The sequence below is a fragment of the Epinephelus fuscoguttatus genome, linkage group LG6 (assembly GCF_011397635.1).
Source record: "Epinephelus fuscoguttatus linkage group LG6, E.fuscoguttatus.final_Chr_v1".
In the NCBI taxonomy this organism is placed as follows: Eukaryota; Metazoa; Chordata; class Actinopteri; order Perciformes; family Serranidae; genus Epinephelus; species Epinephelus fuscoguttatus.
In genome coordinates this window covers 44281882-44307776 of record NC_064757.1, presented here as the reverse complement: position 1 = coordinate 44307776, position 25895 = coordinate 44281882, and the positions used below count along the sequence as shown (strand labels likewise).

Sequence of the window (25895 nt, the reverse complement as noted above, 5' to 3'; positions counted from 1 at the left end):
CAAGCGCCGCAGACCGTCATATGTAACTTCATTGTTTATGCTGCCCGTGTACTCAGAAGCACACAAAAAATGCATTTTTGAGTAATTTCCGAGAAGTTATGATAAAATAAAAAAAAGTATTACAGACTATAGAATAGGACTGACAACCTCTCCAATGTCTCATGTCAATTAATTAACACTATTTGTCGGCTTTTTATAATGCCTTTTTTTTTTCTTTCTTTTTTTTCTTGCTGCAGCGCTGCTGCTCCGCCATGTCTCCAGTTGAATGGTTTTGTTTTCAAATAAATATTTGGAAATGAAAATGTATTCTCTGGTGTACATTTACAGAGTTTTACAATATGTATAGCCTACCTGTATTTATCAAAATGTATAATTTTCAGCAGCGGTCTGTGTGACGTTGTTGTCCCCAGCTTCCTGCTGTGGAGCCAAGGCCTCCGTATGGTAAAACTGGACGTGCACCGCCACCGCGCGGAGGGCGGGGGGAGGTCATCCAATCAGAAAGATAGACTGAGAGTTTGAAGTTGAGTTAAGATAATTAATTGTATAAAAAGGAAAACAATCAAGGCATTGAGGATGGTTGTAATCCAGATTGTCCGGCCGGCCAGCGTCAGCTTTTTATTTACGATTTTACTAGTCAGTTCATAATGAACAGAGATTAAATTTACGTTCTCGTCACAAATTAGTCACGGAATAAAGGGTCGACAACGAAAAGTTTTCGTTTAAGTTTTAGCTGACAAAATTAACACTGCTGGCGGCCACCATTTTCATACTATATCATATATCTTGTGCAAGATGACAAGAGATCCATGAGTTTCCATGAGTACAATGAATACATAAAACATATTCTCAGAAAGAGGGTTAGGGTTAGGGTTAGAATAACATTTCTCAAAATGTTGAAATATTACATTTATACAGTATCTTATTCAAATTTTGTCGATTTGGGGACCCACTCAAATAAACCCTTTCTGTGCCAGGGACTTACAACATTGGAAATCTGTCAACATCAATATCTAAATCATGGAAGCCTTGCCTGTTTAGTACTTCTTTATTTCTTTGGTTTCTACTTTCACAACCTATTTTGGTTGTTTTGCACAGCTATGTTGGTCATGTGATGCATCAGGTGGGTTGGACAACAACAAACAGTTTCATTCCTTATAATTTCACCACTGTCCCTACACCAGAGGCATTCCAGGTTATGAAATTGTTGTTTTTCCAAACATAATTGGTGAATCATTTACTGTTGATCTGCAGTTTTCCTACGCTGAGAATTTGCTTCTTGTTGTCATATGTTACCACTTGGTTACTTACATCTGCTTTGTAAGTTCTCATTTAAGTACAGATCTGTTTTGTTCTCATTAGGACAGGAGCAGGATTGCCATATTGCTAATGATAAATAATAGTAACATGATCGATACAATTGTGTACTGAAGACCTTCTTATAGCAAGAATTGACATTATGGATATTTAATTTGTATTAATTAAATGAATACATGTGATGTAATGCATTGTGTTGGCTAAAGCTAACACACTCTACTGTGCATACGAGAGAAAAGAATCTGGTCAAACAGCTATGGCAGGATAGCCACTGATAAAAAAGATAAAGAAACTATGTAAGTTCGGTGTCTTCTGATCACATCAGCGGAATATGCATGTACTGTAGCAAAAATTAAAAGTCTGCAAAGTTAGTTCTTGGTTTTAAGAGGAACTCAGAGGCATGCCCTGTGTCTGTCTTTCTCCCTCTTTGTGATGCCCTGGTCTTTTAACTGTTTATTTCAGTCACTTGTTTTTTCATCAAAGCAGTCATGTCTTTCAGTACAGACATACACACCCACATCCAGACACTTTCACTCTTTCTCTATTAAAACAACACATATTTTGTAGGCATACAAACAATCCAATCTGTTGTAGACTGACCTTTAATATGAAAGTTCATTATAATGTAGAAACCACAATTACAAAACAAAAGGCTGTTGCGACAACAAAGTAAAGTCTGCTGTGCTAGAACTGGTAAAACTTGTCCAAAGCAGGATGTTCAGCCTGCACGTAAAGTCGATGCACCCTTCTGATAAAATCTGACAGTGGTATGCTACAGTCGTCAACCATGGCAGCAGATATGTTACTGCAATACATTCTCATTCAGACCTCACGGGACGCCGTGTCAACTTCAGCCTTACATGCATTACACTTCTTCTTTCACAGGAAATGTACAGTTTGCATACGGTCTCTTTCAAAATAAAAGCACTACATCAGTACAACACTGCGAATTGAATTTTTTTTCTTCTTGAAAGTAAAATAAATATGAGCTTTATACCTTTATGCATTAAATTGTTTGTTTCTGTCATGTAGTTTTACTATTATTTGTAAGTTTAGTCTGGTAAATGCAGTTAATATGTTCTGTAATGTCTCTTGAATACATGTTATAACATAAACAAATGCACATCAGTTAATAAGAAAAAAATGACCAAACAAACTTTGCAGTTAATGAAACCTTTAATAACATTCTGTACTGAACTTTACAAAGAATAGACACATAGTGTAATCACTTATCATGTTCAGTGATGTGTTATAAAATGTGTATAAACTGAGCCCAGTTGATCCTTGTAAACACATTTCGAACAGTAGTCTGACATGATCCATCTAATACACATCCAAACACAGTTGCAAGAGTTCATTCACAAATCTGAAGCTAGGATTTACAAAGGCCTGAGTGACTGTTTGACATTTTAGTGTTTGCAAGGTACACCTCTCCCCTTACCTGTCCTTACCTTGCTGCATAGAACTTCAAGAGGATCTGACAAAGACTAAGAGGCCCACCACTCAATTTCAAAGATTACAACAATATCAGGTTTTGTAAGAAGAGGGATATATGTACAGCTCTGCTCATAAGTTACATACCCTGGCAGAATTTGTGAGATGTGTACCATTCGTTATAGAAAACATGAGTGATGAGGCAAAACTCAAGATTTAATAAGATTCAGATTAAACTATAAGACATCACGTAATTTTATAATCAGTAACAAAAAATAAAGAGAACACTGACATGATCCCTGCTCAAAAATGTATGTACCCTTCGTTCTTAATAGTGTGTATTGCCCCCTTTAGCATCAATGACAGCTTGCAGTCTTGTGATAGTTGTGGACGAGGCAATTTATTTTCTCAGGTGGTAAAGCTATCCATTCTTCTTGGCAAAAAGCCTCCAGGTCTTGTAAATTCTTGGGTTGTCTTGCATAGAGTGCATGTTTGAGATCTTCCCAAAGTGGCTCAGTTATATCGAGGACAGGAGAGTGTGATGACTGCTCCAGAACCTTCACTTTGTGCTGCTGTAGCCATTGAAGGGTTGGTTGGGCCCTGGAAAGTCCAAGTGTGTCCCATGCACAACTTCTGGGCAGATGAATGCAAATTGTCTAGTATTTTCTGATAATATGTTCCATTCATACTGCCATTAATTTTGACTAAAGCCCCTGTTTGCTGGTGTAGCTCACACAACCCCAGAACATCAGAGATCCTCTTCCGTGATTCACAGTTTGGATGGTGTACTTTTCATCATAGGCCTTGTTTGCCTCTCCAAACACTTCACTGCATTCCTGGTTTTGACCAAAAGTTCAGTTTTACTTTTTCACTCCAAATGACTTTGTTCCAGAAGTTTTGAGGCTTGTCGAGGTGCTGTCTTGTATATTATAATTAGGCTGTTTCGTGGCGTTGATGCAGTAAAGGCTTTCTCCTGGCAACTCAACCGTGCAGCCCATTTTTGATCAAGTACCTCCTTATTGTGGATCTTGAAACAGCCGCACCACTTTTTTTTCGCAGAGAGGCCTGTATTTCATCTGAAGTTGCTTGTGGGTTTCCTTTGCATCCCGAACAATTTTCCCTGAAGCTGTGGCTGAAATCTTTGTTGGTCTACCTGACAATGTCATGGTATCAACAGAACCCCTAATTTTCCACTGCCTTATCAGAGTTTGAACACTACTGATTGGCATTTTCAAATATTTGGATATCTTTTTATATCCTTTCCTGGTTTGTAAATGCAGCTACCTTTTCTTGCCAACACATTCTCACTCCTTAGTCATCACATATCAGCATTTGGTCATGGACTCTCTCATCGAGGTATGACGTGCAAGGTACCCTGCATTGGTGGTTGACGTTCTGGAGCGCCATGTCAACTTCAGCTTGACATGCATTGTCTGTTTTCAATCCACACTTCCGTTTTCACAGGAAATGTACAGTTTGCATACAGTCTCTTTTAAAAAAAAATGCACTACGTTCGTACACGTTGACATTTTTTTCCTTTAACAACAAACACGGGGTTACATTTAGCGAACACATGCATGTGGTTGGGTTTAGAAAAAAAGAGCAGGGTTGGGCTTGGGAAGTGAACACCGGCCTCCTGGGTGAAAGTCAGTGATTGCTTTAAAGAGTTAGTAAATTTGTTGTAAATTTATGAACTCAACTTTATGAAACAGGGAAAAAAAAAAAATCTTAATATCTCAGTTATGCCACTTGAAACTTTGCTGCTGTTGTAACCTATAAAATGGTGCAGCTCTTCTCTCTGGCTTTCTTTACATGTTCTTGTATCCAGTTATTTATTTCTTCCTCGTGTACTGCCTTCAGTTCAGTGATTTCTTTGGTCAGATCTTTGTCATTTGGGGAATGAATTGTGCCGATAAGTTCATTCATTTCATCTTCTTGTCTTTTCTTCAGTCTCTTGAAGTCTTTCCGATATGGTTTGTGTTTGCTCAGCTGTTGGACTATCAAGTCATTGTGTTTGAAGTGCTTCTCCTTCAGAACCTCCAATTCCTTGTCATGCTTTTCTGCCAGAGCTGCATAGTCATCGTCATATCTTTGTCTGAAGTCATTGAATTCTTCAGCTTGCTCTCGGGCCTCTTCTTCGTGTTTTTTCTTAATTACTGCCAGGTTTTTCTCAAGAGTTTCTTGTAGTTTATTTAGTTCTTCCTCCTCTTGTTCTTTTCTGATTGCATCTTCTCTTCTTTTGATTTCGTAGTCTTTTCTTTGTTGTTCATATTTGTCTTGAAGCATTTCAAGTCGATTTTGTTCCCGCTGCATCTGTTCAATTTCTTCCTGTCTTTTTGACTTCCTTTCCTCTGCTTTTATTTCTTCTTCCTTTCTCCTCATCTTTTCCTTTTCCTTCTCAATGCGTTCCCCCATTTCCTTGATTACTTCGCTGTTCAGTTCCTTCTGTCGTTGAGATTTGGTTTTTTGTTCTGCCAACTCTTTTTTCTTTGCTTGCATTCGTTTGTTATGTTTACTTTCGAAGTCCATCATCTCTCTCTGTATCTCTCCTTCCTTTTCCTTCAGTATCCTCCTCATTTCCTTTTGTATGGCTGCCTCAGCATCTTGGAACATCTCAGAGGTGTAGCAGCCACCGCCATTTTTTTTCACCATTGATTCAACTTTGCTCAGTAGCTCTGTGACTTGAGCGCGACTCTGATCTTTGTTGTTGAAGACCTGGTATCTTCCTCCACAGTCATCAATCAGTTTGTCAAGAAAGCCTTTCCTGTCATCCTGTATATATTTCTCAAATGTTTGCTTTTGAAGATCATCTCCTCTGGTGAAGAGAACAATGATGTAGTCTTTTGAGTTCTTGCCAAAAAACTCCTTGATCAGTTCCACAGTATCTTTCTCCTCCTGTGTGCAACGGCCGATCTGCAGCACTAACAAGAACACGTGAGGTCCAGGAGCCAACATGCTGACACATTTCACAAGCTCCTGTTTAACTTGATTGTGGGTCAGAGTTGTGTCGTACAAGCCAGGGGTGTCGACTATGACCACAGGCCGTCCATCAATCTCCCCTGTTGCTTTCTGGCAGATCATGGTCACTGAGTTTGGGCTGGTTCTGGATGTGAAGCATTGTCTGCCCAGAATAGTGTTTCCGGTGGCGCTCTTTCCGCAACCAGTCTTCCCAATCAGCACCATCCTGAGACACTCTCTGCTCTGAAGTTTATAACCAGCCATCTTTGGTACAGATTGTTGGTGTGCAATCGTCTTCACCCGGGGCTTGGCCATCATTTCCTTTGTGAAACATCTGGACTGACCAGCTCTCATCTGTTCCACAGTGTGCAACACATGGGAGACCTGCTGCTTGTCTCTAACGTCGAAGACAAAAAATCGTTCTCCACAGCTCCGACGGATTTCCTGGATGTGCACATTCTCCCTTAGACACCTTACGACAACTGGAGAATTAATATCAGACTTCACAGTGAACAGAATCATGATGAAGTCGGTCACTTGAGAGCTGAATGTGTTCCTGATGGTCTCTAACTCTCCCTTGTCTTCATCAGTGAGGGGACCCACAGGTAGGACCAAGATGAAGGCATGGACGCCCTCAGGATTACAGAGGGACATACGCCTGAATGATTCCTCCATCACTGCCTCCTGAGGTTTTCCGTACAAAGCAGGTAGCTCCACCAGGGAAACTTGACATCCACACACCTCTCCCTGATGTTTAACACACTCTGATGAGTTTGCAAGTGGACCAAACTTTCTTTCACCCAGGATGGCATCAACTACTAAACTCTTCCAGGCTCCGTGTCTCCCACATAATACTAAGTTCAGAGGAGGTTTTGAGGTCACAGATACCGTCATGGGATCAGTCCCTTCAGTACAGTTAAGATGTCCTCCTTTGTTGTCCATCACTATCTTCTCCATCTGTTTAATCAGTTCTTGATAATCATGTTCGGAAGGATCTTTTCTATCAAAGTCAATGTTGTGCTGCCTTTGTCTGCAGTCTCGGATGATGTGGTTCACGGAAGAATTTTGTACCTCCCCAGTTTGTGTCTGGACGACCATTAAGTATTTTAAAGCATCTTCACCAAAGAAACTCAAGATGAACTTTAATTTTTGCCTATCTATTTCATTGAAATCAGACGGCTTCACTGACAGCAGGAGAACATTTGGTCCAGGGGGGCAAAGAGCAACGCACTTTCTCATCTCGTGTCGTGCTTTATCCACTGACAGACTTAAGACGTCTGGAGTTTTCACTACCCTCAACTTTTTCCCCATCCATTCTCTGTAGGTGACTGTACATTGCTTTGGGATTTTCGGATTAGGAAAAACTTTATCCCTTGTGATGAAGTTACTTAGTGTTGTTGTTTCGTCTTGTGTCTTTCCAAACACCACAATCCTGAGTTCAGATGCTGTAAAACAAAAAAAGCCAAAGCATTAAAATCAACTTTATGAGTGTATTCTTTTTTTATTGGTTTACACATCGATGTATTAAAGTTATATGGAGATAGTCAGGCTGAATGGGATAAAGTTTGAAGAATTCCTTGTGTGTTTGAGGTTATATAATAATTGCTTTTCTGGCTTTACAGTAAAGGACAAAATAAACCGCTGTGACTGGCGTGCTTCAGAACAGCCGCTCCTATTATTCTATACAGCCCCACACCGGCAGCAGCTAAATGTGTGCCCTTTGCTAGTGGATGCACTGCCCTATGACACTTCACACCCTTGTCCTATTTCTAGCCTCCCCACCCCTGATAACACACATTTTTTACCCCACTCAGTCCCTACTTGTACATCTCAGCTCCCATAGCAGCTCTTCTTTGCTCCACTAGCAGCTCAACTCCTCTCCTCACTTCTTGTGGTTGTCAAGCTGTGCACCAGAACCAATGAGGAGTATTGATAATGTTGAGCACCACAGGCAGACAGGCGCTGCTATCAAGGCTGTTCTAAATTGACGTGGCTTCTCAAATTGCCCAACATCGTAGTTTGTTTTTACTTCACGCTGCTCCACTCTTAAAAGCCCCGCAAAACAGGTATGTTGAAATGGCTACGCATAAGTTTGGACTTAAAAAAATAATTAGATACAGTAGCATGCAAAAGTTTGGGCAGCCCTGGTCAAATTTTTGTTTACTGTGAATAGTTAAATGAGTGGAAGATGAACTGATCTCCAAAGGATGTGAAGTTAAAGATGAAACATGCTTCTTTTGTTTTGTACAATTTTAGAGTAAAAGTTTTGGCACCCCAAGACATTTGAGCTCTCAGATAACTTTACCAGGGTCTCAGACCTTAATTAGCTTGTTAGGGCTCTGGCTTGTTCACAGTGATTGTTAGGAAAGACCAGGTGATGCAAATTTCAAAGCTTTATAAATACTCTGACTCCTGAAACCTTGTCCCAACAATCAGCAGCCATGTGCTCCCCTGAACAGCTGCCTAGCACTCTGAAAAATTAAAATAACTGATGCTCACAAAGCAGACGAAGACTATAAGAAGATAGCAAAGTGTTTTCAAGGAGCTCTTTCCTCAGTTCGTAATGTCATTAAGAAGGAGGTCAAGTTGAGGTCTGTAAGACCAAGACAACTTCCTGAGAGAGCTGCTCGTAAGATTGTAAAAAAGGCAAATCAAAACCCCTGTTTGACTGCAAAAGACCTGCAGGAAGATTTCTCAGACTCTGGAGTGGTGGTGCACTGTTCTACTGTGCAGACACACCTGGACAAATATGAGCTTCATGGAAGTCCTCAAAAGAAAACCCTTCCAGTGTCCTCACCACAAAATTCAGCATCAGAAGTTTGTAATGAACATCGAAACAAGCCTGATGCTTTTTGGAATTAAGTTAAAATAGAACTTTCTGGACACGGGGGTTGATGGATGATGCTTTGGGCTTGTGTTGCAGCCAGTGGCACGTGGAACATTTCACAGGTAGAGAGAAGAATGGATTCAGTTAAATTCCTGCAAATTCTGGAAGCAAACATCACAGCATCTGCAAAACAAGCTGAAGATGAAGAGAGGATGGCTTCTACAACAGGACAATGATCCTAAACACACCTCCAAATCTACAATGGACGACCTCAAGAGGAGTGAGCAGAAGGTGTGCCATGGCCCTCACAGTCCCCTGACTGAAACATCATTAAAACGTCTGTGTATAGAGCTCAAAGAGCAGAGCATGAAGACAGCCCAAGAATTTCACAGAGCTAGAAGCCTTTTGCAGGAAAAATGGGTGAAAATCCCCCAAACTGCCCAAACTTTTGCTTCAGGCCCTTTTCCTTTTTTTGTTATTTTGAAACTGTGAAAGATTGAAATTAGAGATCAGCTCATTTTCTACTTATATAACTACTCACTACTATTAACAGCAAATTAAATTTTGACCAGAGGTGCCAAAACTTTTGCCAGCCCCTGTAGGGTCTGTTCAATTTCAGTGAGCCAGTGCTCCACTTAACACAAAACGGCGAGGGCTGGGAAAACTGTTTAAATAGAGTGTAATCTGTCAGCAGCAGCAACCACAAAATTGTCTTGCTGACAGAACAGCCAACATCGAGCCAAAGGGTAAAATCCATGGTAATTTTCCAAGTTGACAAATATGGACAGTGAAGTTCACAGTGTGATTTTGCTTAAGCCTGAGTGACATTTGTCAGATTTCTTTCTTATCAGTCTCCCTTGAATTGTTTGTGTTTGTATGCTCCATTTGGTCGTGGTCACGTGTACGGCACTTTTGCCACTGAAATTTAAGGGTGGATCTGCTGACTACGATAACTGTGAAATGGTGTGCAGACTCCACCTATTTGGTGATTGGACTGGATAGAGAAAAGTGAATTCCCCTCCCCTACAGAAATCAGTCAGAGTGGATGCAGTGTCACACTGAAGATGGAAATGCAGTAAAATAAGTTGACAATTCTGCCTGATATCCAACTTATTCTCACTTCGACCTCATCACATATCAATAATATCTAAAGCAACACTTTGCCTGTTAATTCCAGCTTGTTAGGGGCATATTTGTGCAGTCAACACTACAACAGGAATCTTTTCCTGTTTAAATCTGCACACATTTTGAGGCTAAGTTTCCAGTTTCTTTCACCAATGACTGGTGATTTTGTCTATTAAGATCTCAAAGGACCTTTGTCTCTGTTCTTTCCTTTCATTTGTCAGTTTGGCCGAAACCATTGTACAGTGTTTTATTCTCCATTTACAAAACAAACCCTTCACACAAAGTAATTGTAAAGAGGACTTTCTACAACCTAAAAATATGACAGACCATTCAAAATATAGTGTGCTCCTCTTACGTTCACTGAAGACACCTTTGTGGGTTCAGTGCCAACATTTTTTATGTGCATGACTCAGAGGAGCCAACTGAAACTAAATAGTTAGACAAGTCAGCACCAAGAACACACCCCATTCTGTTGGCCCGCATCTGTTTTTTGCACTTCCTCTTTGTGTGGTTGACCTTATTTCTATTTCTATGCTGGGTTTTAGGAATAACATATCCCTTTCTGCTAACAGACCAGACTCACCGAATGATGATGCTGCCATTACGTCACTTTGGTGCAGACTTGTGGGAGAGAAATTTGAGTGGGGAAGCTGTTGATGTCTGTTGGGTCAAAGGAAACAAAGACACAATTAGAATAATGAAATATAGTGATAAAGTAACCAAACAATAATTCTTCTTTCCCAAAAAACAAAACAAACAAAAAAAAACATTAAAAAATGGTCATAATGCTATAAATGTAGTCAGAGTAAATTTATAATTAGTAGACTTATAAACATGTTTATCCAAGTTGGGTCATTAGTGAGTAAAAGTGTTAATGCCTGTAATGGTTTAAAGTCTAAAAATAAATATGTCTTCACATCATGTCAATCACGTTTGCACACTGAGTCCAAAACCTCCGTGATTAAAAGTTTCAGAACAGGTCCGATTTTCTGTGTGTTTCGCAGCCGTCAAAGCCTTTAGAGACATTTGACCAAGAATCAGTGTGTAAAATGTGACGGCGTGACACATTTGTGATAAGACAGAGGGACGGAGTGCACAGAATCATTCTATAACTCAGATAGCTCACATTCAGCAGATCAGATAGTAATCGTCAGGAATGTGACGATGACGAGGAGGACGATGTGGACTATACACAGAATGTGGAGCACAGCTCCGCCCCTTTCATGCAACTGCAGTGCCAAATGAAAGACAGGGAGGGAGTGATGACAGTCAGATAGTTATCTCCAGTGGAGAGAGGCAAAGGAGGAAATGGCCTTATATTCTGTCACGTATTGCAAATTTTCACAGTGAATAAAACATATCAGAATCAGTGTGCAAGGTTTCTGTGTGGAAGGACTTTTTTTTTCGGATGACAGCTTCTAAAATAAAGCATCCGGGAAAAAAATACTCAGTGTGCAAAGACCTTAAACCAAGTGCAGCTGAACTGAGCAAATACTTGTGTTTAATTTTCAGCAATCAGGCAAACATTTCAGAATAAAATCAGCAACTATTTTTGTTATTTTCTCCTCACATACTGAACATGCTGCACTCACCTGAGGTTGTTGCTGTCACTCTGTCATTGAAGTTTACGTCCTCTTGTAGGTTTTGTTGAAGCTCTCTCGTGCTCTCTCAAACTTTGGTCCTGCTCCATCTTATTTAAAACAGTCAGCACCTGAGGATGATCAAGAAACTGTTCACATTAGTCCATTTAAAGATCTTTCTGTAACGCATAAATACAGTCTGTATCTTTTCATACATTTTAATTGTGGCATTTATTTGCTGATTGTCTACTCACCAGGTTTATTTCTGGTTGTGTGAATCTCCATCAAAGCATATCAGCGTCCTCGCGTAATGTGGTTAAATCAGCCTCGGCAACCTTTATGTCAGCACAGATGACAGGGCAGGGCCCAACCGGTATGGCAACAATGAAACAGCCCAGCACAACCCTCACAGTCACGTCACGTTAAAGTGATGTGACTTAGGGTTGGGCATCTGAGAAAACAGGCCAAGTCAGTCATTTCTCTACAACATGCAAAACCATGTACACCTCCTTAACAAAATTATATTTCTCTAAATTTTAGAGGTGTCTGTGAAATTAAGGGTTGCAGCAATATACTGGTTTCAAGGTATACCGTGATATAAAAGTCGTTATCATACCATGTACATTTACTTATCTACGATATTGGAAAAAAAAGCAACTGGACATTAAATCTCCCCTTTATTTTAGTTATTTTCTGAAGACTTTTTACACATCCTGCCATTAACAAAATGGTTTCAAGTTTCATTTTTAGTAATAAAACATTTGTTCAATCAACAATAAGCCTTCTGTTTTCATTACTTTAAGGATAATTTTTGACTGATAATAAAATAAATTCTGTGGTACCGTGATACCATGAAATGGGATATTTTCTGAAATGGTTGTCGTACCCATAAAATCCCATACCATTGCAACCCTGGTAATATCATTTCAATAGTTAGGGACCTCGGCCAACGGCCCCATTGGTGCGAAAAAAATATATATATATTTGACCCCCTGAACATGCTCAAAAACTCACCAAAATTGGCACGCCTGTCAAGACTGATGAAAATTTTGATAAAATGAACAAATTATCACAAAAGTGCCAAAATGGACTCTCTAGCGCCACCTAGACACACAAAAATGGCCACTGTGGCCCGTAGAAATGTCGTAGAACCTAAATCCAACAGGAAATGAGCTAGTGCCTCTGAAAGTAACATGAGCAAATGCGGAGAAATTCTCAGCTGTGAGCTAGAGTGGAGAGGGGTTTAAAATCATCTAAAACTTTTGTCTTTAACTGTCTCGTGAGCTGGAGGCTGAAATTGCATGAGTCCGAGGTCACGCCCAACGCTGCTTGCAGCTTTAATTGGATAAGAACTTAGCCTTTGATATTTTTCTGTCAGAGAAATAGGGCCTGTGTAGGAACAGAGACATTAGCATGAATCAGAACGTCTCCTTTTGTCTGCAGATGTGGAATTTTTATGAAAACTTGAATAGGTGTGGATGAGGGCAGGGGTTTTCCCATCAAGGAAAATCAAAAGTGAAACTCTTCCACAGCGTGGTGTTGCCACTGGTATACATGTTGTTAAAATAATACAGGGAAACTGACATTTACATTTTACTGTAAATAAATCATCCAAGTACATCATCAGAGCCTCTTCTTGGTTTCATTCCTCTAAGAAGAATATGTATTTATAGTAGGGCTTGGCAGTTAATCAAAAAGTTACTGAAATTGACATTCTGACTTTTTAACCAACCTAATTTCTGTCATATTCAATTAATTCATTGCTTCTTACACACTGCTGCCTACACATTGAAAGTGCATCAACAAACAAATTTTACTCTATAGGTTAAAGTAAAGTAGATTTCCTTGTGCGTTTATTTTATAAGCTAAACTGGCATTATTCCATGTGTGGCCATGCCAACTGGAAGTGACAAAACAACCCAGATTGTTGCATCACCCACAGCAGGTTCAAAATTGCTAGGACACAAAAAAGCTGCCACATCAGTCATGTGGTGTTGCCAAGGTAAGCAGGTGTGCTACCTGTTGTTCCAGAATCACATTCCCACATGCTTGTTAAAGGGAGTGTTTGACACTGTGGGTTCTGCCATTTCACTTTTTGTAAACAGTAATCTAGTGTATGGTTCTGTTCCCTCTTGCTTTAGGGTGCTTTCACACCTGCCCTGTTTGGTTCGGTTCAATTGAACCCAAATTCATTTGCCCCCTCAGTGTGGTTCTTTTGATCAGGTGTGAACACAGCAATCACACTTGGGTCCGGACTGAGACCACCTCTTTGATAAGGTCTCAGTCCGGTTGTTTTTGTGTGTACCCAAACAAACTCCGGTTACAAACGAACTCTGGCGCAGTTCATTTTTTGGTGAGAACATGTTCCGACCTCTAGCCGAACCAACTGCAGTCACATGACACATTGTTTGGGTGAAACATGAGCATGTTACAGTCCTGGAGGATTATTAATGTGCACCTCCTCCTGTACTGCCTTTATATGCACATTCAGCACATCCATTGCATCAAAACATTGTTTTCTAGTTGGAGCCGCGCCTAGTTTGTGTCATGCTAATACTTTTAGACCTTAACTTAGCTTTTGATACAGTCAACCATTCTATTCACCTGAGCCATCCTGATCACTTAGTTGGTATCTAGGGTAGCTCCCTCCAGTGGTTTGGCAGCTACTTTAAAAATAGATCCATCCATTTTTCAAAACTGAAAACCTGTTCTCATCCTCTACTCCCATCACCTGTGGCGTACCCCAAGGCTCCATCTTGGAACCCATCTTATTTGCCCTTTATCTCCCACCACTGTGATGCAGATGATTCTCAGCCTTACCTCCTTATTAGAACCGGGTGATAAGATTAACAACACAGTTAGGTCCCTCCTTGACTCCCTCCAAGATGTGAAATCTTGGCTGGCAAAAAACTGTCTGAAAGTAAAGTCAAGTCAACTTTATTTATACAACGAAAAGGGAAAAACAAAAATGAAAGAAGAGTAACACAAAAATTTGAATGATAATAGCAATAAAATAACAGAGAACAGAGAAAGCTCTGTCCCCGAAACACTTAATCCTGGATCTTGGGACAGACAGAAGTCTTTGGTCAGATGATCTCAGTTCTCTCAGGGTGTGATACGGGGAGAGAGGGCAAGGTCGTTTAACACTTTATAAACAAACATCAGAATATTAAAATTGATCCTGTAGCTAACAGGCAGCCCGTGTAGGGAGGCAAGAATGGGGGGCATTGTGCTCCCTCTTTTTTGGCCTTGTTAAAAAACTTTGGACTACAGCATTTTGGAGTAGTTGAAGACGGATTTAACAAGACTGAGTTATGCCAAAATGTAATGAGTTGCAGCTGCATGAAACCTTATTTTACTACTTGATTGACCTGTTTGTCAAACTTAAGTTCCAGATCAAATATGAATCAAAGATTTTCAACATGTGATTTAACCGAGGGGGCCAAAGGGCCAAGATGAGGAGAAATGACGCTGGTCAAGTGCTCTGGTCCAAATAAAAGAACTTCAGTTTTACTCTTACTGAGCTGAAGATAATTTGCAGCCATCGGTGATTTGATGTGATGAAGACAGTTAATGAGTTCAGCTAGTTTGGTGATGTTGTTTGGCTCTAAAGGGATGTAGATCTGGGTGTCATCCACATAGCAGTGAAACGGTGTGTTATGTTATGAAGTAAATAAATGGAGAAGAGCATTGAACCAAGTATGGAACCTTGGGGTACACCACGGGAGATGGGAGCCGAAGACGAAAATGAGTTACTGATAGAAACAAAGACGAATCTGTTGGATGAATATAAAGAGATTCAGTTTAAAGCCAAACCAGACACCCCCACCTATTCCTTTAATCTGTGACTGAGAATGGCGTGATCTACAGTGTCAAAGGCTACAGTTAGCTCTAGGAGCAAGAGGGCGGAGCAGTTACCTCAGCAGTCAGCAGCTAAGAGGAGGTAATTTGTTGTTCTTAATAGGGCTGACTCAGTACTGTGAAAAACTCAGAAACCAGACTGGATTTAAAAAAAAAAAAAATGCAGTGTTTTAGAAAGACTAAGGGGGAAGGGCGTAGAAGACGCCCCCAAAGCTTTGGAACAGTTTAACCTTTTCAATTTAGTGCTCCTCCTCTGCGGATACATTCAAATCTAAGCTGAAGACCCACATTCTTTCTAAGGCCTTTGATTGTCCTCAGGGTTTCAGTTTCAGTTTTATATTTCATATTTTATTTTAAGATCTTACTGTTCATTGCTTTATTTTATTTTTAATTGTTTATTTGTGCATGTTTTTGTGGTTTGTTATGTTATTTCTATCACAGTTTGCTTTTATGCATTTTATGTCATCATACAGTCAACTCTGGTTGTTTTAAACATGCATTATGAATACATTTGATTTGATTAGCTGTAAACCACAAATTGCTACTCAAAAGTATTTTTGCTAATTAGCAGCCAAGTTGAGTGATGGGTGTTAACCTTGACGTTAGCTACAACTTACTCCTATAGTTTGAAGTAAGGAAGTCTCACCTGTGTTTCCTGACCACAGTCCGGAGGCTGAAGTAGGAAGTTCCGGATTTAGCAGTGGATTACACAAATAAATAAATACTTACATTAATGTTACTTCATGCAGTTAAAGCATGGCTACTACTAAGACTACTATCCCTAAAAAACTACTAATGATATAATTTATACATATTTCAAGTTAAAATCTCTCGTTCCATCTTTCCACACACTATGTACACAGCCACAGACACACACACACACACACACACACTCTCTTAAAATCAAGAATAAATAAATAAAAACACAAATAATCCAATCTCTTCTTCAAGACTGATCTTTAATATGACAGTAGAAACCACGATCATAGAGCAAAAACGTTGCTGCTTCAACCAAACAAAGTTTACTGTGCTGCACAGCAATGGCTAAAACTGTCAATCATCAAATCTGAAAATTATTTCATACATTTCTTCAAAATCAGAACAACACATTGGGGATCAGTGGATTGTAGGCCCACAACAATGTTACAGTACAAGATGCTTATCCAATTTCATACATCAGCTCTGTGAGCTCTAAGAAGAAGAACAACAGCATATATTTCATTAATACCTGGGAGGAAATTCAATTTTTTCACTCTGTTGTCATACACACACAGGCCTGAAATACACACACATGCACAAACAGGACCTACACAAGCATTACAAGGGATGTCAGGGAAAAGGGTCTGCCTATGGACAGGTGCCCCAAGCAGTCGGGATTGGTCAGGGGCACCTCAGCACCTACCAGTCCATACTCCATATTTGGTCTGAACAGGGACTTGAGCTGGCAACCTTCCGGTTCCCAAACCAAGTCCCTATGGACTGAGCTACTGCTGCACTGACACGCTTTTTTTTTTTTTCATTGTGAAACATGCTAACAATAAACAAGAGGAATATTTGCAGGTATATATGCAGATTGTGTGGAACAGACAGAATAATAACAGATATTTACAGCATGAGCATGGATGTTACATTTTATGATGCTAATTATAGCATATAGCAGTTTACACTTAACGTTCACTGTAATATTTCTTAACCCTGTCCTAAAAGAAAAAAATAGTTAAATATCTGTTCAAAAGTTTTGACCGTTGCAAAAATAGTAATCTTTAAAGACAATATAGGCTGCCACTAATAAGATAACTTACTAAGATGTGTGTTACACAGATACACTGAACTTTAAGGGTCCTATTTAGATGGTCTAAAACGCAAAGCACCAGGCGTGCGGCGCATGGGCGTGTCCCAGTCACTTGCTAGTTAGACAGCGTGTTTTTAGACTGTGCGCCATGGCAGAGAGTCTAAAAGGGTTGGACTTACTCTGTGAATTAGTCATGGGTGTGTTTTGGCCGTATCATTCAATAGGCCAATCAGAGTGTCACTTCTCATTCCCTTTAAAAGAGACGTGATTGGAGTGCACGGCGGAGAGCTAGTTAGATGGCGGACCTACCAACTGGAAAGAGTGAGCGTTTTACAGCTGAGGAGACGGATCTCCTCGTGCGGGAGGTGAAGGCCCGTCAGAATCAGATCTACGGGGACAGCAGACAGGCACCCAAGCTCCCCGAGGTAAAGCTGGCGTGGGATCACTAATATAAGAAAGATCTTACTAAATATCTGTGGGATATTATTCAAACCTGTTTTCATCATATAACAGCGCACAGCTGTCAGGACTGCCGCGGAGCTCCCCAAGGTGCTGATCCTGCAGCTAGGACCTGTTCAGCGTTTTCTCCCCCACCCACGTTTGTTAATTGTTTTCACGTGTTTCCTAGAGCTGTGTTCTGCCTCTTATTTGCATGTGTGTCCTCTCTACACTCTGATAACAATATAATAATATAATATAATGTAGCCTAGTATAACATGTTAAAATAAATGCAATGTGTGGGCTTTGGTTTTCAATCAAAAAAATGATTGATTGGTCAGATAATTTCACAGTTTCATTTGTCATTATTACAAATTATGATGATCATTATTACTGCGATTAGATCATTCTGATTAATGACTGACCATTAAGACATGTTTCTGATAAATATATTAATGCGCACAATAATAACCTTTCACATTGTAATCATATTTTTATTTGTTATCTTTTGCATATGTGTGGCTGCTCCGTGTGTGTCTGAGCAGAGTGCACGTGCGTTGTGCACCCGCCTAGAGACGCATATTATTTAACAGCGAAATACTACGCCGTTGACTTTAGACCAGGTTATTGTTGGTCACTGGCGCTTTTGCTTTTTACGTCATCTAACTAGCAACGCGCCATGACTGTGCTTGACCACTCCTCATTTTTAGACCAACACACCCAGAGGAGCGCAAGTTCATTTGCTAGTTAGACAACGAGGGCGCAGGGTGTGAAAATGACAACCGCGCCTGCATCTAAATAACAATGACACTTGTGACATGGATTATGCGCCCTCCGCCATCCACTTTAGACCATCTAAATAGGGCCCTAAAGCTCATGAACATTCATGGAGTTAAACTTAATTAGCTTTTGTGTTCAGTTTGGCCACTGGCCACTAGAATTGATTATCATAGATATTTGCACCAACAATGAAACAACATCATTTTGTTATTTTTACACCAGATAGTGGTAAATAAAGTCATCAAGTCTGAGAAACTTGATGTAGGCCAACTATATACACAAGTTCAATACAAAAGAAAATGTAATTCATTTCATGCTTTAAGTCAACAAAAGAACAGCTTCTCAACCACAAATCTGGCGCAATTTGAAGCATCTCATAATATGCTACAAGGCTTGGTTTGTTTGGCTTTCTTCAGGCTTTCTTTATGTGTCCCTGGCTTCATGTGTCCCTGTATCCAGTTATGCATTTCCTCTTCGTGTTTTTTCTCGAGGTCATGTATTTCTTTGTGAAGACGCTCTCCATTTTCAAAACCAAGTCTCAACTTCAGATCAGTCATTTCCTGTTCTTGTTTTTTCTCCAGTTCACGCCACTCTGTCTCGTACACTGTGTTTCTGTGCAGCTGTTGCATAATGAAGTCATTTTGGTTTTGTTGCCTCAGCTTCAGATCCGCCATTTCCATTTCAGACATGTCCTCCATTACCGTTTCAAACATCTTCATCGTGACGTAAATATTGTTGAATTCATTGTTTTCCACAGCTTGCTCTCTGGCCTTCTCTTCATTTTTCTTCCTTACTTCCTCCTTTCTCTGCATATAGAGTTCCTCTAATGCTCTGCATTCTCTTTCCTCGTGTTCTCTTCTGATCTTATCATCTTCTTTTCTTTTCTTTTCGTATATTTCGATTTCCTGCTCATGTTCTTGTTTTAGCTTTTCGAGTCGTTTTTGCTCCTCATGCCGTCTCTGTTGATCCTCTCTTTGTCGTTTCTCCCACCGTTCTGTTCGTTCCTTCTCCCAAATCTCTTGTTGTCGTCTGATCTCCTCTCTCTCCTGCATCCACTTTTTCTGAGCAGTTGAGTTTTCTTCAGTTCCAGATTTTATTTTTTTCTCCACCACTTCAAGATTTTGTTCCCACTGCCTTTTTTGAATTTCATCCTGTCTTTTTGCCTTCCTTTCCTCTGCAATTCTTTCTTCTTCCTTTCTCCTCAGCCTTTCTTGCTCCTTCTCAATGTTTTCCCCCATTTCCTTGATTACTATGCTTTTCAGCTCTTGTTCTTGTTCTCTTCTGGTTGTTTGTCTTCCAAACTCTTTTTTCTTCGCCCGCATTTCTTTCTTCTGCATGTTATCAAGGTCCATCACCTCTCTCTGTATCTCTCCTTCCTTTTCCTTCAGGATCCTCCTCATTTCCTTTTGTATGGCTGCCTCAGCTTCTTGGAACATCTCAGAGGTGTAGCAGCCACCACCATTTCTGTTTACCATTGATTCGACTTTTCTCAGTAGCTCTGTGACTTGAGCGCGACTCTGATCTTTGTTGTTGAAGACCTGGTATCTTCCTCCACAGTCATCGATCAGTTTGTCAAGGAAACCTTTCCTGTCTTCCTGTATATATTTCTCAAATGTTTGCTTTTGAAGATCATCTCCTCTGGTGAAGAGAACAATGATGTAGTCTTTTGAGTTCTTGCCAAAAAACTCCTTGATCAGTTCCACAGTATCTTTCTCCTCCTGTGTGCAACGGCCGATCTGCAGCACTAACAAGAACACGTGAGGTCCAGGAGCCAACATGCTGACACATTTCACAAGCTCCTGTTTAACTTGTTCATTGGTCAGAGTTGTGTCATACAAGCCAGGGGTGTCGACTATGACCACAGGCCGTCCATCAATCTCCCCTGTTGCTTTCTGGCAGATCACGGTCACTGACTTTGGGCTGGTTCTGGATGTGAAGCATTGTCTGCCCAGAATAGTGTTTGCAGTGGCGCTCTTTCCGCAACCAGTCTTCCCAATCAGCACCATCCTGAGACACTCTCTGCTCTGAAGTTTATAACCAGCCATCTTTGGTACAGATTGTAGGTTTGCAACCTTTTTCTCCAGTGGCTTGGCCATCATGTCCTTTGTGAAACATCTGGACTGACCAGCTCTCATCTGTTCCACAGTGTGCAACACATGGAAGACCTGCTGTTTGTCTCTAAGGTCAAAGACAAAATATCGTTCTTGGCAGCTCTGACGGAGCTCTCGGATGTGCACATTCTCCCTTAGACATTTTACAACAGCTTGAGACTTAGTGTCAGACTTCACAGTGAACAGGATCAAGGTGAAGTCAGTCACTCGAGAGCTGAATACGTTCTGGATGGCCTGTAACTCTTTCTTGTCTTCCTCACTTGGGGGACCCACCGGTAGGACCAAGATGAAGGCATGGACACCCTCAGGATCACAGAGGGACATACACCTGAGTGATTCCTCCATCACTGCCTCCTGAGGTTTTCCATACAAGGCAGGCAGCTCCACCAGGGAAACTTTACGTCCACACACCTCTCCCTGATTTTTAACACACTTTGAAGAGCTGGCAAGTGGACCAAACTTTCTTTCCCCCAGAATGGCATTAACGGCTGAACTCTTCCAGGATCCAAATCTGCCACACAATACTAAGTTCAGAGGAGGTTTTGAGGCTACAGATACCGTCATAGGATCAGTCCCTTCAGTATAACTAAGATGACATCCGTCATTGTCGATCACTATCTTCTCCATCTGGTCAATCAGTTCTTGATAATCACGCTGGGGAAGATCTTTTCTTTCAAAGTCAATCCTGTGCTGCCTTTGTCTGCAGTTTTGGATGATTTGGTTCATTGAAGAATTCTCTAACTCACCAGTTTGTGTTTGGATGACCATTAAGTATTTTAAGGCATCTTCACCAAAGAAACTCAGGATGAACTTGAATTTTTGTCTGTCCTCTTCATTGAAATCAGACGACTTCACTAACAGCAGGAGAACATTTGGTCCAGGGGAGCAAAGAGCGACACAGTTTTTCATCTGGTTTCTCACTCTGTCCTCGGGCAGACTGAAGACATCTGGGGTTTTCACTACTGTTAATGTTTTTCCTCTCCAATCTCCATAAGTGACTCTACACTGCTTTGAGATTTTCTGATAAGGATCATCATCATCATCATCCCTTGTGATGAAGTCACATAGAGTTGATGTTTCATGTTGTCTCTTTCCAAACACCACAATCCTGAGGTCAGATGCTGTAAAACAACAAAATAATTTGTTTCAGTGATTTCTACACTACTGTACTGAGACAATACAAATTAATAGGATGGAATTTGAAAAATACTTATTGATTCTCTGAGTTGCAGTTGTAGGAGTTTTAAAGTGTCCCTTCATTAAGTTTGTTACTGCTGGCTAATTAGGAAATGTTCAGGTACTGGCATCAAAAGCACAATTAAAAAATGGTGCATTAATATAAAGAAGAGAACAATGAAGGGTCTGTCTCCATTAATGTTTGCCCTTAACGTTGAATCAGTTGCAGAAGCTATGAAAATATATTGATGTCATGATGATATCCAGGGTATCAATTTGGGAACAAACTGTCAAACAAAGCAGTTATAAGCAGTTTATATTTATGCCTCCACGCCAGTGATAGTCGTGTCCAGAGGCATTATGCTTTCGGGTTGTCTGTCTGTATGTCAAGAACACCTTGAGGGAATTTCTTCAAATTTGGCACACGTGTCCACTTAAACTTGAAGATGAACTGGTTAGTTTTCGGCAGTCATAGGTCAAAGGTCAAGGTAGTTGTGACCTCATTTGTCTCATTCTCGTGAATGTGATATCTCAAGAATGACTTGAGGGAATTTTTCCAAATGTGGCATAAACATTCACTTGGACTCAAGTGAACTGATTAGGTTTTGCTGGTCAAAAATTAAGGTCACCATCATCCCATCCATTGCATTCTTGTGAATGTGCTATCTAAATAACACCTTGAGGGAATTTTTGGCACAAACATCAGTTAAATAATTCAAATTTGATGCTCAAAGGTCAAAGTCACTGACCTTCCTTTTGTTGCATTTCGTGAATGCAATATCTCAAGAATGCCATGAGGGTATTTCTCCAAATTTGGCACAAACTTTCACTTGGACTCAAGGATGAACTGACTAGAATTTGGTGGTCAAAGGTTAAGGTCACTGTGACCCCATCTGTTGCATTCTTGTGAACGTGGTATCCCAAGAACACATTGAGGGAATTCCTTTAAATGTGGCATAAACATCCACATGGAGGAACTGATTAGAATTTGGTGGGCAAAGGTCACTGTGACCTTGCAAAACATGTTTTTGGCCACAACTCAGGAAAACATACGCTAATTATGACAAAATTTCACATAAATGTATAATAGGATTGGATGACCTAATATCCAAAAGGTCAAAGGTGAGCGTCATTGTGACATCATAATATTCTGCAATCAAACTTTCCCTGTCCTACTTTCCAAACATTTTGCCAGATGCTGAATTGGTGACACCGATCTTGGTTGCCCATGTTGGAGCTGTGCTGATTGTATAGATCTCCTGTACTGCCAGGGGAATCCATGTTTTCACAGACATGGATGTAAACCACGTAACTCGATTGGTGTGCGGGGGCATACAACCGTGAGGCAGTAATTCTAGTTTAGTGTTTGCCTAAAATTTGTACATCGGTGCTCTTTGTTCTTGAGGTTATATAATATTTGCTTTTTTGTCTGTGCAGTAAGAGCGAGCTGAGCACATCATGCTTCTAACTCTTAAATTTCTTATTTGGGTACATGGGAGTGATTGTCTTTTTTTCTAAATGAAAAAAAAAGACAAAAATTAAACAAAATGCTACATTAATCACTCTTTTGGTTTTGGAGGTGCAAGACATCATCAAAATCAAAACAACCTGACAGATACACAGCCACTGGTCACTGGTTACAATGTTATCAGTAACATTTTAAACAACGGTTCAAAGTTGCTGGCCACATGGCACCAATGCAAGGCTTTAGTGATAACATATTCCTTCTGGCTACTTACCAAATGATGATGCTGCTGCCATTATGTCACTTTGGCGCAAACTTCTGGGAGAAAAATTCAAATGGAGAAGCTGATGGGTGTCTGTTGGGTTCTATGAAACAAGACAAAATTGGAACAATGAAATATAGAGATAAAACAACCCAACACAAAAACTACTTTTTTTTTTTTTTATAAAACTTAGTCTGAGAAAACTTATATTAAGCAGATATACATGGTCACTGAAGGTGAGTCATACTCTAATACAACCCTGATTTAAAAAGATGTTGGGACATATGTGATGATTTTCAAATCCTGTTCAATCTTTAATCAATTCAATAAAGTACAAAGCCAAAATATTTAATGCTCAAACTAATATTTTTTTTTTACCTTTTTTTTTTTGTAAATAGTCACTCATTCTGAATTTGATGCCTGCAACACGTTTCATAAAAGTTAAGACAGGGGCGACAAAAGACAGAGACAGTTCCACAGGTAAAAGGGTTAGTTGATAACAGGCAATAGTATCATTATGGGGTATGAAAGGGGTATCCTCGAAAGGCTCAGCTCAAGCAAGGATTGTGCAAGGTTCACCACTTTGTGAAAAACTGATAGAATAGAACAAAGTTTGTCAAAGACAATTGCAAGAAATTTAGCGATTTCATTTTCTATGATCCATAATAACTTCAAAAGATTCAGAGAATCCTGCGAAATCTCTACACATAGGAGGCCAGGCTGAAAACCAGCACTGAATGGCTGTGACCTTTGACCCCTCAGACTGCCCTGCATTAAAAAGCAACATGATCGTATGAAGGATATTACTACATGGGCTCAGGAACACTTTGGAAAAGCACTGTCAGTGAACACAGTTCATCACTGCATCTATCCTGCAAAGTGAAAGCCAGATATCAACAACATCCAGAAACAGCGCTGACCTCTCTGAGAGCTTCTCTGTGGAAAGGTGTGTCTTAGTCTGACAAGTCCATCAACTTTCACATTTATGAAGGCACCATGAACACTGAAAGGTACACACAGGTTTTGAGCAACATATGCTGCCATCCAGATGACGTCTTTTTAAGGAAAGTCCCTGCTTACCCCAGCAAGACAATGCCAAGTAACTACAGTGCGGCTTCGCAGTGAAAAAAAAATGTGGTTACTAGAACGGCCCGCCTGTAATCCAGACCTGTCTTCTATTGAAGATGTGTGGCGCAATATGAGGCACAAAATGTGACAACTGAGACCCTGGACTGTTGAGAAATTTAAGTCGTATATCAAGCAAGGATGGGAAAAAAATTCACTTTCAAGACTTCAGAAATTAGTGACCTCAGCTACCAAAGCACTTACTGAGGTTTCCTAAAAGAAAAAGATGTCCAGACTTTTTTGGAGGGTCAAATTAAGAATGAGTCTTTATTTATAAACAAAAAAAAAAAAGTTTATCCATATATAACTTTAAATATCTCGTCTTTGTACTGTTTTAATTAAATGAAGGTCAAAAAGGATCAACAGATCATTGCACTCTGCTTTTATTAACACTTTACACAACTTTATTGAAATCAGAGTTGTTAAAGTGTGAATGCCTTTGATGGTTTAAAGTCTAACCCAAGTGCAGCTGAACTGAACACATATTTGTGTTTAATTTTCAGCAAACAGCTGAAACAGCATCAGGCAAACATTTCAAAATAAAATCAGGCTTTCTCTGCTGGCTGCTAGCTGTCATTTATTTTTACTATTTCCTCCTCACATACTGAACATGCTGCACTCACCTGAGGTTGTTGCTGTTACTCTGTCATTGAAGTTTACGTCCTCTTGTAGGTTTTGTTGAAGCTCTCTCGTGCTCTCTCAAACTTTGGTCCTGCTCCATCTCATTTAGAGCAGTCAGCACCTGAGGATGATCAAGAAACTGCTTACATTAGTCCATTCACATATTTTTCTGTAATACATTTATTCAATGTGTATCTTTTTCATACATTTTTTATTTGCGGCATGTATTTTCTAGTTGTCTACTCACCAGGTGAAATTCTTGTGTAAATTTTCATTGAAGCACATCAACGTCCCAACGCCATAATGCGTTTAACGCACCCAAGAGAGCCTCTTTGAGTTGACAGGGCAGGGCCAAACATAGGTATGGCAACAATGAGACAGCCCAGTAGAACCAGAATTGCCACAGTGTTAAGTGGCTTGGGTAACCAGGGTTGGGCATATGAGATAGCAGCCAAGTGATGTAATCAGTCATCTCTCTACAGCATGCAAAAACATGCACACCTCCTAAACAAAGTTATATTTTACCAAATTTTAGAGGTATGTGTGTAATATTATAACAGTACTTGGATTAGAACTTGGGATTTATTTTTTTTTCTGCCAGAGAAACAAGACTTGTGTAGGAACAGAGACATTAGTGTGAATCAGAACGTCTCCTTTTGTCTGCAGATTTGGAATCTCCCTGAAACTTGAATAGGTGTGGATGAGAGCAGAGGTTTTCCCGTCAAGGAAAATCAAAAGTGAAACTCTTCCACAGCAGAGTGTCGCCACTGGTATACAAAATATAATACAAGGAAACAGATGTTTGCATGTTACGGTAAATGAATCACACAAGTACATCATCAGAGCCTCTTCCTTGTTTCATTCCTGTAAGAGGTACGTGTATTTTCTAGAAGGGTTTTTCTATTGTTTTTCTAATGTCTCTCAGGTTGGTACGTGCCATTAATTCTTTCTTTTATACATACTGAAACCTACACATTGAAAGTTCATCAACAAATCTAACACAGTAGTTTGAAGTTCAAGGGTAAG

At 40.1% G+C, this 25895-nt stretch overlaps 3 protein-coding genes across 5 annotated transcripts in view; 1 reads left to right on the top strand and 2 right to left on the bottom strand.

The window, feature by feature from the left end:
- The window catches only part of prdm6 (PR domain containing 6), a 158980-nt gene that overhangs the window by 59771 nt on the left and 73314 nt on the right, over nucleotides 1-25895 (top strand). The gene's annotated exons all lie outside the window — the stretch shown is intronic.
- LOC125890823 (GTPase IMAP family member 8-like) lies at nucleotides 2472-11706 on the bottom strand. Its single transcript, XM_049579639.1, has 4 exons — nucleotides 11493-11706; nucleotides 11251-11369; nucleotides 10242-10318; nucleotides 2472-7151 (listed from the first exon to the last, which is right to left on the bottom strand). Exons 3-4 carry the CDS (start codon nucleotides 10258-10260, stop codon nucleotides 4522-4524), a joined length of 2649 nt encoding a protein of 882 aa, XP_049435596.1. The 5' UTR covers nucleotides 10261-10318; nucleotides 11251-11369; nucleotides 11493-11706; the 3' UTR covers nucleotides 2472-4521.
- On the bottom strand, nucleotides 16692-25220 carry LOC125890819 (GTPase IMAP family member 8-like). 2 transcript variants are annotated; one of them, XM_049579634.1, is made up of 4 exons: nucleotides 25117-25220; nucleotides 24872-24990; nucleotides 23136-23226; nucleotides 16692-21341 (listed from the first exon to the last, which is right to left on the bottom strand). In XM_049579634.1, exons 3-4 carry the CDS (start codon nucleotides 23155-23157, stop codon nucleotides 18484-18486), a joined length of 2880 nt encoding a protein of 959 aa, XP_049435591.1. In that variant the 5' UTR covers nucleotides 23158-23226; nucleotides 24872-24990; nucleotides 25117-25220; the 3' UTR covers nucleotides 16692-18483. The 2 variants fall into 2 exon arrangements, with proteins under 2 accessions (XP_049435591.1, XP_049435592.1); XM_049579635.1 differs by having other exon boundaries at nucleotides 24872-25008; nucleotides 25117-25167.